Source organism: Hippoglossus stenolepis, chromosome 9 (assembly GCF_022539355.2).
Source record: "Hippoglossus stenolepis isolate QCI-W04-F060 chromosome 9, HSTE1.2, whole genome shotgun sequence".
In the NCBI taxonomy this organism is placed as follows: Eukaryota; Metazoa; Chordata; class Actinopteri; order Pleuronectiformes; family Pleuronectidae; genus Hippoglossus; species Hippoglossus stenolepis.
The window spans coordinates 5,079,561-5,092,314 of NC_061491.1; the positions used below are offsets into that span (position 1 = coordinate 5,079,561).

At 42.5% G+C, this 12,754-nt stretch overlaps 1 protein-coding gene across 2 annotated transcripts; it reads left to right on the plus strand.

The window, feature by feature from the left end:
- Positions 1-444: 444 nt before the first annotated feature.
- On the plus strand, positions 445-12,266 carry rab35b (RAB35, member RAS oncogene family b). Of its 2 annotated transcripts, XM_035165484.2 has the most exons (6): positions 468-828; positions 3,199-3,249; positions 3,343-3,466; positions 8,553-8,677; positions 8,805-8,929; positions 9,886-12,266. In XM_035165484.2, exons 1-6 carry the CDS (start codon positions 777-779, stop codon positions 10,012-10,014), a joined length of 606 nt encoding a protein of 201 aa, XP_035021375.1. In that variant the 5' UTR covers positions 468-776; the 3' UTR covers positions 10,015-12,266. The 2 variants fall into 2 exon arrangements, with proteins under 2 accessions (XP_035021376.1, XP_035021375.1); XM_035165485.1 differs by lacking the exon at positions 8,805-8,929 and having other exon boundaries at positions 445-828; positions 9,886-9,992.
- The last annotated feature ends 488 nt before the right edge of the window (positions 12,267-12,754 follow it).

The following is a 12,754-nucleotide window of genomic DNA, read 5'->3' on the forward strand; positions in this document are numbered from 1 at the left end:
TCAGAATAAAAACGGGGGGGGATGTAAGGAAGTTTGGCACTTGAGTGTCATTTTGACATGATCTTGTTTTTGGCTCTAAAAGCATCATCACCACGAGAAGTAAACATTAACATCTGCAGGAAAAGGTTTTTCAAATTGTCACATTCCTTGGACATATTAACCATATCCTCTCATGTACCCTTAATGTGATGAGGATGAAGTGAACTTAACTTATAATAGAGATGATGGTCATCAATGTGATAGATAGATGGATGCATGGATATAATGCAAAATGAGAATTAGTGCAAGAATACTTAACTTAAAAATGACTACTACGGCTTAACTTAAGTGAAGAAAACGTCACCTAAGACCAAACAAAGTATTTCTATTAGTACATGTTATTATAAAGACATGTGTATCGTGTAGTTGGGAATCAATGGGAGGACCCTGCCCTCCAGCAGCATGGGTGTGCTTCATCAATGGGACGGCACGGCCGGGCTGCAGCCGGAGCCTGCGCAGTGACGCCGGGTCAGAGTTGGGTGCAGCTCCAACAGAGAAGGAAGCGGAGTTTCCGGCTGTTTGCAGCGGAGGGAGAGGATTGCTGACGCCGTGAAACCCCGATAAAAAACGCCGCCGGCTCGGGGGTTAAGAGTTTGTAGCATTTCTAGTGGTCGTTTTCTCTCGTATCGTGGGATTCTGGGGGGCTGGTGAGTTTTTATTTCCACGGGCCGAGGGGGTCGGGCAGAGAACCGAGCTACGAAGCGGCACACGGCGGGAGTGAGCCACTAGCTACCGGCATGGCAAGGGACTACGATTACCTCTTCAAGCTGCTCATCATCGGTGACAGCGGTAAGCCGACGCCGAGGATGCGGGACGGGAAGTGGGCCTCGTCCTGTTTTTGTACAGGGGGGGAAGCAGAAATGCAATTTGAAGCCCCGTGTCTATCTGTCTGACACATTTACTACTTATCGTATGTTAGTTTGATGAATGGAATTTATATGTGAAATGTACACATCCGCCATATTTCTGTGGCGGTGACAGGGCGGAGGTTGTGTGTCCGGGCATGGCAGCGATCAGGCCGGATATCGCCTCCAGATCACCAGCGTTTGACTCGAAGAATTTCTCTTCCTGGGCTCATATCGACTCAGACAGTTATTATTGTTACACAACGAAGACGCACTGGGAAATAAACCACTGTATGGGGGTCTCACACTCTTTAATGTGGCCTCTTGTTTGTAACCCCTGCTAGCCTAGCTAGCTAGCTGGAAGGTGCGCTAACAGTACACTGGTTATAGGGCTAATGTGAACTCACGGTAGCTGCACTCAGAAGCTGGTGTTTTAATAAATTTGAGCTCTACGTACATCAGCTAGAATGTCTTTATTTATATTTCTACTGCACAGTAGTTAAGTAAATTCAATGAGATTAGGTTAGCAAGATACGTTTTGTTATTTAGCATGCTAGTGCTAGCTGCTTCACAGTGGAGGAGTGCTGCACTGCAGCCTCTGGTTTGCATCTTTGCATCCAGTCTGTTAAAGTGTGGTGAAGTGACACTAATCAAATGCTCATTCACAACTGTAACATCATGAAGGTAAATGCATATGTGTGCTGACCTGCTGAGAGACGACCTGCTCTGTGTTTACCTTAGCTGTGTTATCATGTTAAAGCCTGGTGTCCCAGGTAGATTCATATTTAAGATCTCTCTACTCCTGATAAGGACTGCTCTTCTTCCATCTCCCCCATTAACATGCCCTTTTAACACGGCTCCACCCTCAGTAGAAGTGGAGCCTCCTCCTGCAGGACCTCTTTGTGGGGAAATGATCTTTGCATTCATTGACAGCCCTGATCCTGGCACTACCCCATCAGCTGGCTGCTCACAGTAGAGGGTCAGGCTGCACAGCAAGTCCTTCACTGCCACTCGCACACAGAGGCCAGTGTCCCGCCCAGCTGCAGCGTGGAAATACAACTGTCTGCTGTGATGCACCAAGTTCATTTAGGAAAGATGTTCTCGACCCTGTAAACAGAAGTGCTGCTGAGAATCAACACATTCCACACTCTGGATTACCCACGCTGCACTGAGGCTGGGTTTTTATCACTTAGCCTCTGGCCTGTCACAGTAGGACATGCACATGACACATCTGCTCACAGAGAGCAGTCTGACACTAGATCAGTTATGTAATGATATTTCGTCAAGCACCTAATCGAACACATAAGATGCCACTCCTCTGCAAAACCTATGGAGTACCATGAAGATGCACAAGTTCCAGGCCACAGGGCTTGAAAATGGAAATGAATAGTTCTTTCACTGTCAAGCTGGAGGTTTTATTTTCGGGATAGTTTTTGGAGAGATAGAATGAACGCAAGCTTCTCAAGTACAAAAATATGATCTCTCTCTCTCCTGCTTTGAAGCTTTCGTTATTGTTTGTTTGAACAAAACACTGCAGCATGGAGCCCACAGGAACCTGAGAGCTTTTTATGTTGCGACCAATCAAACATGAGATGACAATAACACAATAGGTAGGCGAAGAAACAGGGCTGCAGGGTGAGTCGCTCCCCCGGCTGGGCAGCAGAGTCACTTCCTAATTTCCAGTTGTTACCTGACAACTGATCTGTCGAAGACACAGCACTCCTTCTCATCTGTCTTCTTTTAAATCCCACTCCCCTTACCCCTCTGCTTTCCTCCTACCTAAAACCTATTTATCATGCTCGATAATTTTAGGGACTCTCTATTACTTGTTCCATTTAGTTGTCATGCCTGTGTGGACTTCGACTTGAGCCTTTAAAGTTGCTGTTGTTACACCTGTAATAGCAATGATTAAGCTTATGTCAGCACAGTCAAGATGCTTTAAATGAACACTAAAGGTGCTGCCTTGTTAACCTTAAATCCATCATCCTGAACAATTTTGTCTTTATAAAGCACAAAATCTGTGGGTACACGAGGATTACAGCAAATGTTCAGGTTGACATCTTGTTTTGGTTTACAGTCATCACATGGTGGTAATCTCGGGTAACTAGGATATAATTAGAAACTAAACTTAAGCCATATGGGAATTTTCTCTTGTGTGGGCACAAAACCTTCCAAACACTCAATAAATGTGTTTATTATACAATTGCAATATTTTGTTTTAGTCAGAATTGAAATATTGTAAAGAATGCACCCTTGTTTTTTTGGAAATCTGTGGTTCTCTTAACCTCATCCTGTGCTTGTGTTTCCTCCTCAGGCGTGGGGAAGAGCAGTCTCCTCCTGCGATTTGCAGACAACACATTTTCAGGTGTGTGGTTCTACCTCACCATATTTTAAAGACTTCTTGCTCTAAATTTGTGGGTTCATTAACTTGATTTTGTGTTTGTATGCCTGTTTACAGGTAGCTATATCACCACGATTGGGGTGGATTTTAAGATCCGAACAGTGGAGATCAACGGGGAGAAGGTGAAGCTACAGATCTGGGATACAGCAGGGCAGGAGCGCTTTCGCACCATCACATCCACGTAAGTAAATTCATACTCAAACCTACAAACACACAGACCTTTCAGGTGAAGCTGTTCGTTTTCTTTTCAACAACTGAATCTGAAACTACGTCTTTGTGGTCCTCAGATAAGGTATTATATTTGAGGAAGCAGTTTGTCGACAACTAGGATAAATCGGTGCTGCTCTGTGAAACTGGGTGGAATTCCCCGCAGATCCTAATTACAGATGTGAGAAGGAGGCTCCTGGTCTCAGGCTGTAGTGCTACATGACGGCAACGGCTGGGTGGATTTACCCTCTAATGCTTGAAGTATGTGTCACACTTTTGTCCAGTGTTGAATCGTAGCCATGTGGCTCAGCGTTCACACTGATGTCAGGCAAATTCTCCTTTTTTACTATCAATGATTCACATATATAGACTAGGGCTGGGTGATATGACTTCATATCAATATTACGGTTACTGACTATTTTGACCTCAATTACGATAATGAACAATTCATTTTTACACTATCAGTGCCAGTCAACAAGACACCCTGCTCCTCTGCTCTTTTATTATTGTTCACATGTAGAACTGATCTTTATAATAACCTGCTGAACCATCAGATGTATTTAGTTATTAATCGATGTTGTCGGATCATGAATCCTGGTCGTTCCGGTCACTTTAACCCTGATGTTCTGGCTGTGCGCATCTCGTTTTGTGTCGTCTGTGGCAGGTGAACGCAACATGTTGGACTTTTTACAATATCGCCAGACCCAAGTTCACAACTTTTCAAAATACACGCTCTGTAAACTGCTCAATGCAAAGCCTTACATAAAAAACAAACGAATGTTGTGCTTTTACTTTGTAGATAGATTGCTAAAGGGGAACTGATTTTATGAATTTTGCAGACATGATGGAGATTAACACTGGAAACTCACGACAATGTCTGTGTCAGTTTGGCATTGATTTTGACCTGTGGTTTGACCCAGTTACCAGCCGTTGCAGTAGTATACCAGAGGACATAGTCTGTGGGCCGAGTTCTTCTTCTGACTGTTAGCACACTGCCTCGCCTCCATTGACAGCTACAGAATGCTGGTAACCTGTTGATTTGAATTGTATTAATAGTGAATGTATTGCATGTGTAAATTGCACCAAACCTTGCACAGCACTTCTCTGGACAATTTACAGTAAACATGCCAAGTGTGAAGTCGATAAGATGGACGGTTCATGAGATGTGCATTACATATACAGACAGACAAACGTTGGTGTTATTAGTAGGTGGATACAATGTCGTGTTTTGGTCTCTACACCTTTAAGTGCAGCACTCAGACTTGGTGGGTTTCTAATGCTAGATTTCAGATTTAATCAACTCCCATTATTCTTGTTTCATGTTGCTACACAAAAGTTCCCACTCATCCCACACATGTAAAACATGAGGCCTGTGACCGCAGAGGGTTGTTATATTTAATTCACTATCTGTTCACTTTGCTGAGTCACAACACAACTCAAACGCACGGTCGCCCGCCTGCTTCACTTTAAAGGAAACACTTTCGCTGTTGGGCAAGATTTGAAAACATACACTACATCGTTCGCCTCGTCTCCTGCAGTTCACAGCATGATGCTAATGAATGAAATTGGATTACATCCCATTCGTGTAAGGTTCTAATGGGTCACTGGAAGATGCAGAAGCAATTAGCTTCCTGCTGACTGGGTCTAGATCTCTGGCCAAGAAAAGGCAGTCAGTGCAAAATGAATGAAGTTTTTAAATATTACAAATATTTTTTCAGGGGAACATCTCTGTCCTACTGCTTTATGATTGACACATTTTCACGCTGTCATGACTCCTAGTTATGAAAGTAATCATAGTAATGTTTTTTTTAGGACTTTTTCACTGAAACCGCTGTATATGAAAATGACAGCCGTGAGAGTAATGTGAGTGAATCAAAGCGCAAAGTTGTCGACTGTCGAATCAAAACAAAACACTGTTTGACTTTGACTGGAGCAGACAGACATATAAAGCCATCATTGTCCAAACCTTGCGAGGTTTGTTCTGAACAAGCCCGAGACACATGTTTGAGAGTTTCTATGACGTACACTGCTGCAGTGAGGACGATCAGGGCACCAGAGTCACCCAGAGAGCTCGAAAGTCTGCAGTGCTGATGCTTCAACCCCTGGGGAGTACGACTCTCCTGTCAGTTGTTCTGTAGGAATCCCTCCACCAAGCAGGCAGCCGTGTTAGACTGATAGAAGACTGGTAGGCTGCTGAAGTAGAGTGGCATGGTGCCTCATTAGGTCCTTAATGAATTTCACTGGAGCTGGGTCGTGGGCTGAGACCTGCTCAATCCACTCAGGTGGCCTGGAGTGACCTATAAACATTAATGTAGTAACCAAATATTTTCTGTGTAAAAATATAATGGAGTAATGGGGCTCTGTTCGACTCCCTCTCTGTGTGTGTTGTGATCTGAGCTTGTCTGTCTATTAACTCACTGGCCAATCCTGCATTCATGTGCATGTTAGTGCACGACTCCCTCTCTGTGAAACGGTTCCTCATGCTTATTAAGCGAGTTTGCTCCAGCTCTGATCAGCACCATGTAAATTAACACTTCTAATTTTCACCCCTCTTCTGGCTGTGACGTTGTTTCAGAGACACAAACACTGTTTACACTCCTGTCACTTGCTCACTACAGTGCTGTTGAACCACAAACAATGTGGGTACCCCTATAATGTCTGTGGGCTACACACAGCACAGCTATGCTAACAGTACTACCTTGCTAACTAGCTGCTAGCTGCCATGCGGCCCAGTGTGTTTTAAAAAATAATAAAAAGGATATTTACTGGCTGATGCATCTCATACATATATGCTCAAACACTGACAGGAGAACCAATATGTGAATGGGACGTGACAGATTCATTTGAGCAGTCTGCACAGCCGTTAGCTGGATTATTTGTCTCTCCTCTGCACTTTATTCAGTTGTGCTTCTGGTTGTGTGTTTAGGAGCTGCTTTCACAAGTGGTCAGCTCTAAGTACAGATGTGAACACACCAGGGACACATAGAGGAATCATTTGACATCCAGTCACTCAGACAGACCGTGCTTGGAGGTGGTCTGGGGGTCTTATTATTTTCGCTGTGTGACCACAAATACATCGTGGGCCACATATGAAAGACTGTCTTCTCTGCTGATGTCCTCTGACCCCGCCACAGTTTCACAACGAATTACAATTTTTACACGTCTCCGCGTGTACATTTATTTGCAGCCACCTTTTATAATATCAGCACTGTGAACACCAGATAGAGATTTTTTTTTTTTTACTATTTTAAATAAGTAAAATCGTATCCCATTGCACAGCTGTGAGCAGAACATTGATTCCCTCAACCACTGTTTGCCCCACTCCCTCTTTCTCTGTCTCAATCTCACTCACTCACTCTCTCTCTCACTCGCATACATACACATTGACAACATGACCTGCTTGTCAGTCAGCCGGAATAAAAACATAATTTAGTCTAAACAGAAATGACTTGTGTTAATTTGCATGTAGAGCTGGGAGGTGAGATCTGACCAAAAGTGGTCCCAGGAGATGCAAGTGGGGGAGCATTCTAATCCCAGCTGTGAATCCAGAGATTCCTTCAACTCCGAGTCCACTTCACTCAACCCGCTTTCTGAAACAGGGCTCAGGTCAGAGTATTAAACCCATGGGGCGTCATGGTGCTCTGTTGATGGATGATTTCTGAGTAAGAAGTCTGGTTTATTAACATTTTATTACCCTGTTTGTGCTGTTTTACTACAGAAATGGTGACTGCTTGGGGCCCATGTGCCTGTGGTGTGTGTTTATGGGTCTCTATTCATTTGCACTTTACACACACAGACAACCAGCCGTCCGGCTGTCTGGTTGCTCATTACTGCTGGACATTGGGGACAACACCATATCCCCACGCTGTCTCGTCAGGCACACACACACACACACACACACACACACACACACACACACACACACACACACACACACACACACACACACACACACACACACACACACACACACACACACACACACACACACACACACACACACACACACACACACACACACACACACACACACACTGTTAGCCTGACGAAAGGTTCTTTGTGTTTGCTCGGTCTCGGTGCAGCTACGTTAGAGATGCTCTCTTTCTGGGACCTGGCCACAGGTTTACAGTTCAACTGTCTGGTTGTCTTTCTCTGGTTTACTTGTTGTGTTTGTCAAGCAGCCACACACTCTGTATTGTGTACTTCAGTGTTGCATTATTGAAGCTATCATTTCAATTGACTTACTCTGAGAGCACAGTCCATTGACTCAGTTTGGACAATAAGACATTTCTGTTAATCTGCTGCACTTGCTTCAGACTCAGGTCGTTTTAAGTAACGGCATCATTAGTTTGCGTTGTCGGGTATTTTTATTACAGTTTTAAGATGATGTGTCATCCTAACTGAGTTTTGTCTCCTCCTGCTGGACGTCAACATGCGTCACCTCAGTGGTAGCCAACCTTTATGTCAGATTAAAAACCCCACAGACCCGACACATCAACTCAAGTACCCCCCATCCAGTCCAGGACTCATGTTCCAAATGTGTCCACTGGAATAGATCTTGAAGTTGCTGTCATTTAACAACTGATGATACAAAACTGTATATATATGGATTATCATACAGTATTTTTTTCATGCAGTTGAGCTGTTAATGATTTGTTCAGTTGTTAAGTCTGTTAATTATATTACCTGTTATCAACTTCTTATCCATTGACTTTAGCTAACTATCTGCCATTTGCTCTTTGTTACGTTCACCCTATTAATTTATCCATTACTTCGAGTTATTTCCTACTATTTTTTACCAGTTATTTATTGTATTTCAACTTTTATCTAACTGCCTTAACCATTCATCTATTACATTTGGTTTTTGCAGTCTGTTATTACTTTAATCTATTTCAAAAATATAACTATATATAACTATTACTTGTAGCTACAGTTTTCACATCTCTGCTAGTTTTCATTCACTCATAATTATGTGACACAGTACGTGGATATATATTTTTACTCCGGCTGTATAATACTTGATGTTAAAGGCTGACTGTGTCTCTCTCTGCTGTGTTCAGATACTACAGGGGAACACATGGGGTCATAGTGGTATACGACGTCACGAGTGCCGAGTCCTTTGTCAACGTCAAACGATGGTTACATGAAATCAACCAGAACTGTGACGACGTGTGTCGAATATTAGGTGAGTGTGCTCTTATTTAGTGTTTTAAAAATCACCTTGACTTTCTTAGCTTAAAAATAGACTCTATTTTTGTGTTGACTCAAGAGTTTTCCTGCTGTGTCATCCTGGCAATATTTTCTGTTTTCAGTGGGAAACAAGAACGACGACCCTAACTCGAAGGTGGTTGAGACGACTGACGCGCAGAAGTTTGCTGAGCAGATGGGAATCAACCTGTTTGAGACGAGTGCAAAAGAGAACATCAACGTTGAAGAGGTAACTCACTGTTTGTGTTGTCACTGGCTCAGACTGCAGTGTTTGTGTGGAATGGTTTCTCTGACATGCCTGATGTGTAGAGCAGCTCAGATGAAGGCTTGAGTTCAGCAGTGTGTCTGCATCCCCAGATTCCTGCTGATCAGTAGTTTGCCTCAGTTTTCTAAACATGCAGTGGTTTATTGTACAAACCATTTCTTTAACCCTCTGAACCCCTAAACCCAATGGAGGGTTTAACAGGCTTATGATAAGGTTTATCATAGTCGGATTCTGTGAAAACAGAAAATATCGTTGGACTTTCAAATTTCCAACAGTCCTTGAACAAATAATGAAATCAAAGATAGAGATTGTGACATTTCAGAATCCCTTAATTTTAGATCCCTCATTTAATATTTCTCCAAAATATGGACTCTCTGCACCAACCAGATTCTGTAAAAACATAAAAACAAAACCAGTCATGTGACAGTCAAGTGAAAATTTGAATATGGGTAACTCTTGAGGGCACTTATATTGATATACTGATATTTTTTCATATACATATATAATTAAAAAAAACGTTATTTTTAATAATTTATGGCATTATAACTGTTATTTATTTATTTATGCTTTTTGAGTTGTTGACAGGATTTTGCAGTTTCAATAGAGTTGCAGGACGCTGTAAGAACCTTTGGGGTTCAGAGGGTTAAAAAAAGTTTTGGGGAAATTCGTAGGAAATACACTTTGCAACTAACAATAATTTTCATTATCAATTAACCCAAATTCTCTGATCTATCAAAACATTTTAAATTACATTCTCACATACTCCATTTTCCGACTCTGACTTTGGAGTTGTAGATGAGATACATTATATTATTACAGTCTAGTGAAGAAAACTTTCAATATCTGTTTTTCGCAAACTGCTGTGTGTGATGTGGCTGATCTGACTGACTGCTGCACTCACATTTGTGCTTCTCCTGCAGATGTTCAACTGCATCACAGAGCTAGTGCTAAGAGCCAAAAAGGAGGTGATGGCCAAGCAGCAGCAACAGCAACAGAACGACGTGGTCAAACTCACCCGGAACAGTAAACGAAAGAAAAAGTGCTGCTAGCAAACTCGAAGCCATCCTCAAAAGGCCGGCGGCATCTTCTTCACACACACATGCATACACAATGGGACTCAGAGCATCTAAATTAAAGAGCAGATTAAGATTTAATAAATATACAGTGAAAGAATTAAAAAAATAAATGGAAAACATGTCCCCTTTGGACAGACTAATCATGAAGACTTTAAAATAATGTACAGATTTTATCAGATGTCAGATCAAGTTTTATTTGGAATTCAGCAGATGGGCACTATTGACCTGAGGTCCTCCTTTCTTAAAGGATCTGCAAGCTGACAACTGACTGCCATAACTCCCAGATTTATATCCACATAATCTGCATATTCCTCCATCAGTATCTCATCTCTCCTTCTCATTCCACTGCACATGGGACATTCAGAGTCGGCTCAGACTCTGTGCCAGAGGAGAAGGAGGGCTCACCTCGTTTGGATTTATTTGTTTCTTTCTAGTTTTATTTTTTGGGGGGAGGGACAAGGCAGGGGGCTGTCTGATTGGTCAGGAGATGGTCTTTGGATCAAGCGTCTGAGTTAAAGGGGAGCCCTCACCACCTCTCCACAGTTTCTGCAATTCAGACACCTGTGTTACCTCGGCTCACGCTGACTGATCACGAACTGTTAGATTTTGTTTTATTTGACCTGACGGGGAAAAAGAAAATAACATGGATGATGATGATTGGTAGACAACCTTTAGCAACTAATCTGATGGACAGACCTGGGGACTTCTCGTCTTTTATTTTTCTTTGTCTCTGTTTTGCCAAGCTTCCCGCCCTCTCCCCTCTAGTAGTGCTGAGCCAAGAATAATTGATTTTAATTTCATTCTTGTTTGTCTTTTTGTTAAAGTGCATCAGAGCAGATGATCCGCTGGCTGAGCTCTCAGATGTTCAGCTCTGACAGCAGCGGTCACTGCAGTCTTACTTCGCTTTCAATGTTTGCTTTTAAACCCTTTCCTTCATCTTTTTTTTTTTTTTTTTAAAGAATGATACTGCCAATATAGTAAAAAAAAAAATATATCGGGAGCTCAGTGGCGCCTCTCATAGGACTGTTGCCATAGTGGCCCCTGGTCACCCAAGAGGCAGGGTGAATCAGGGTCTGATTGGGCCGTGTTGAGTCCTCAGGAAGCGCTCAGGGCTAAGCCCCCTCCCACCCTCCACCTCTCTAGTTATATATGTCTGCAGCCACCAGCCTTCTTCCCCCGACACCCACATATCAGCACCTCTCACAGCGATGGACTCTCGCCTGTATCTGGTCACTGACGGGGCACGAGGAGGCTCTTACTCTGGAAACCGGCCTCTGGGAGTCACGCCGGTGACCTTTGATCCACATCAAACTTTTTGGGCCTTGATTTTTGAGCATGTAACACTTTGTTTGAAGAGGTATTTAAAGCCTGAAATACATTTAGACTGTGAAGGATTTACTTTGTTTCCTCAGCTTGCAGAATTTTCTTAACAGTTAACTGATGTTAAAAGTCTGATGTCATGTTATATTTGTTCTGCTCTTCTGTCACAACCCCCTGCTACCTGTTCCAGCAGACAGGGTTTTCTGCATCCATGTTGAGAGTGTGACAGACAGTGGGCCTGTTGTTGTAAGAACAAATGGGGATGAACTGCAGCACTGGATCTCAGTGCGTTGGGCCCTGAGCTTCTCTCCCTCTCCACGTGCACCACCAGGGTTTGTCGCAGAGGCATCATACAAACTGACATATTTTTCTATTTTGAATTGGGAGAGTAACAAATGAAAAGAGCTGCACACACTGGCTAAGAATCTGTTGGATATGTCTAGTTGTCATTGTCTCGGCAGACTCTGGCAGGCGGTGTGGGAGCCTGATAAGCGGCGAGAGGTCACTGTGACCTCCGTGGCCCAGAGATGGTGTCAAATCTCACACTTTATGATTTCTATTCATTACGAGTATGTGTATATATAAATATATTTGTGTGTTTATATTCAATATAGAACATACACACATAATTAGCACACCAAACTGTGCATGTGTGAACATGCCCCGTGTTCTATGTTGAAACACACTTGTCAGCTGTGGTTTGCTGTACACTGGAGAAAAAGAGATGTACTATCATTTTTCCCGACATGAATTTAATCAGTAATAAACGTTTTAAAAGAATAAATATTTGATGCATAATGACTGATCTCATGTGTCGGTGATTTGAGGCTTGGTCTTAACTCTTCTTTTTAAACCTGTGTCTTTTTATTTTGATCTTTTCTGTGAATAAAGTTTTATGGGAGGAAGTGTGCATTGGTCATTGGGAACCCTCTAATAAACTGAAAAAAGACAACTTTCTTTTTTCAGTTTCAAACAGGAAATCAGTCATGTTGAATTCAGAGAGGAAGTAAAGATGCAATAAGACAAAGTAATGACAGGGTTGTTCATGGTAATCACTCACTATCGAGTTATTAATAATCAGTCAAGCAAATGCAACTAAAATCAATATTTTTCAAATATAGATTTTTGATGATGGCAAGGACTCGTGGATTTTTTATTATCAGGCTCACTGAGAAAATGTTTGAAAACAGCTCCCACACTAAAACCACACCTTAAGACTACTACTACTGCTTAAGTGTTTTCTTAAGCTGTAGTGGGTTTGAGCTCTTCGGGCCACCGTACTTACCAACATCTCTTATGTGAATTTATTCTTTGCCGACGAAGCTGTCCAAGAGCATCATCAGCTTATTTTCCCCGAGTCCGACTATGACAACAGAATAGAGGAAACCAGGTC

What these genes read in the sequence shown, in the direction of transcription:
- rab35b (XM_035165484.2), top strand. Translation starts at nt 777, where the DNA reads ATGGCAAGGGACTACGATTACCTCTTCAAGCTGCTCATCATCGGTGAC. An exon ending in TTTCGCACCATCACATCCAC is followed by an intron (nt 3,467 to 8,552) that starts GTAAGTAAATTC and finishes TGCTGTGTTCAG; the next exon opens with ATACTACAGGGGAACACATG. An exon ending in CGACGTGTGTCGAATATTAG is followed by an intron (nt 8,678 to 8,804) that starts GTGAGTGTGCTC and finishes TTCTGTTTTCAG; the next exon opens with TGGGAAACAAGAACGACGAC.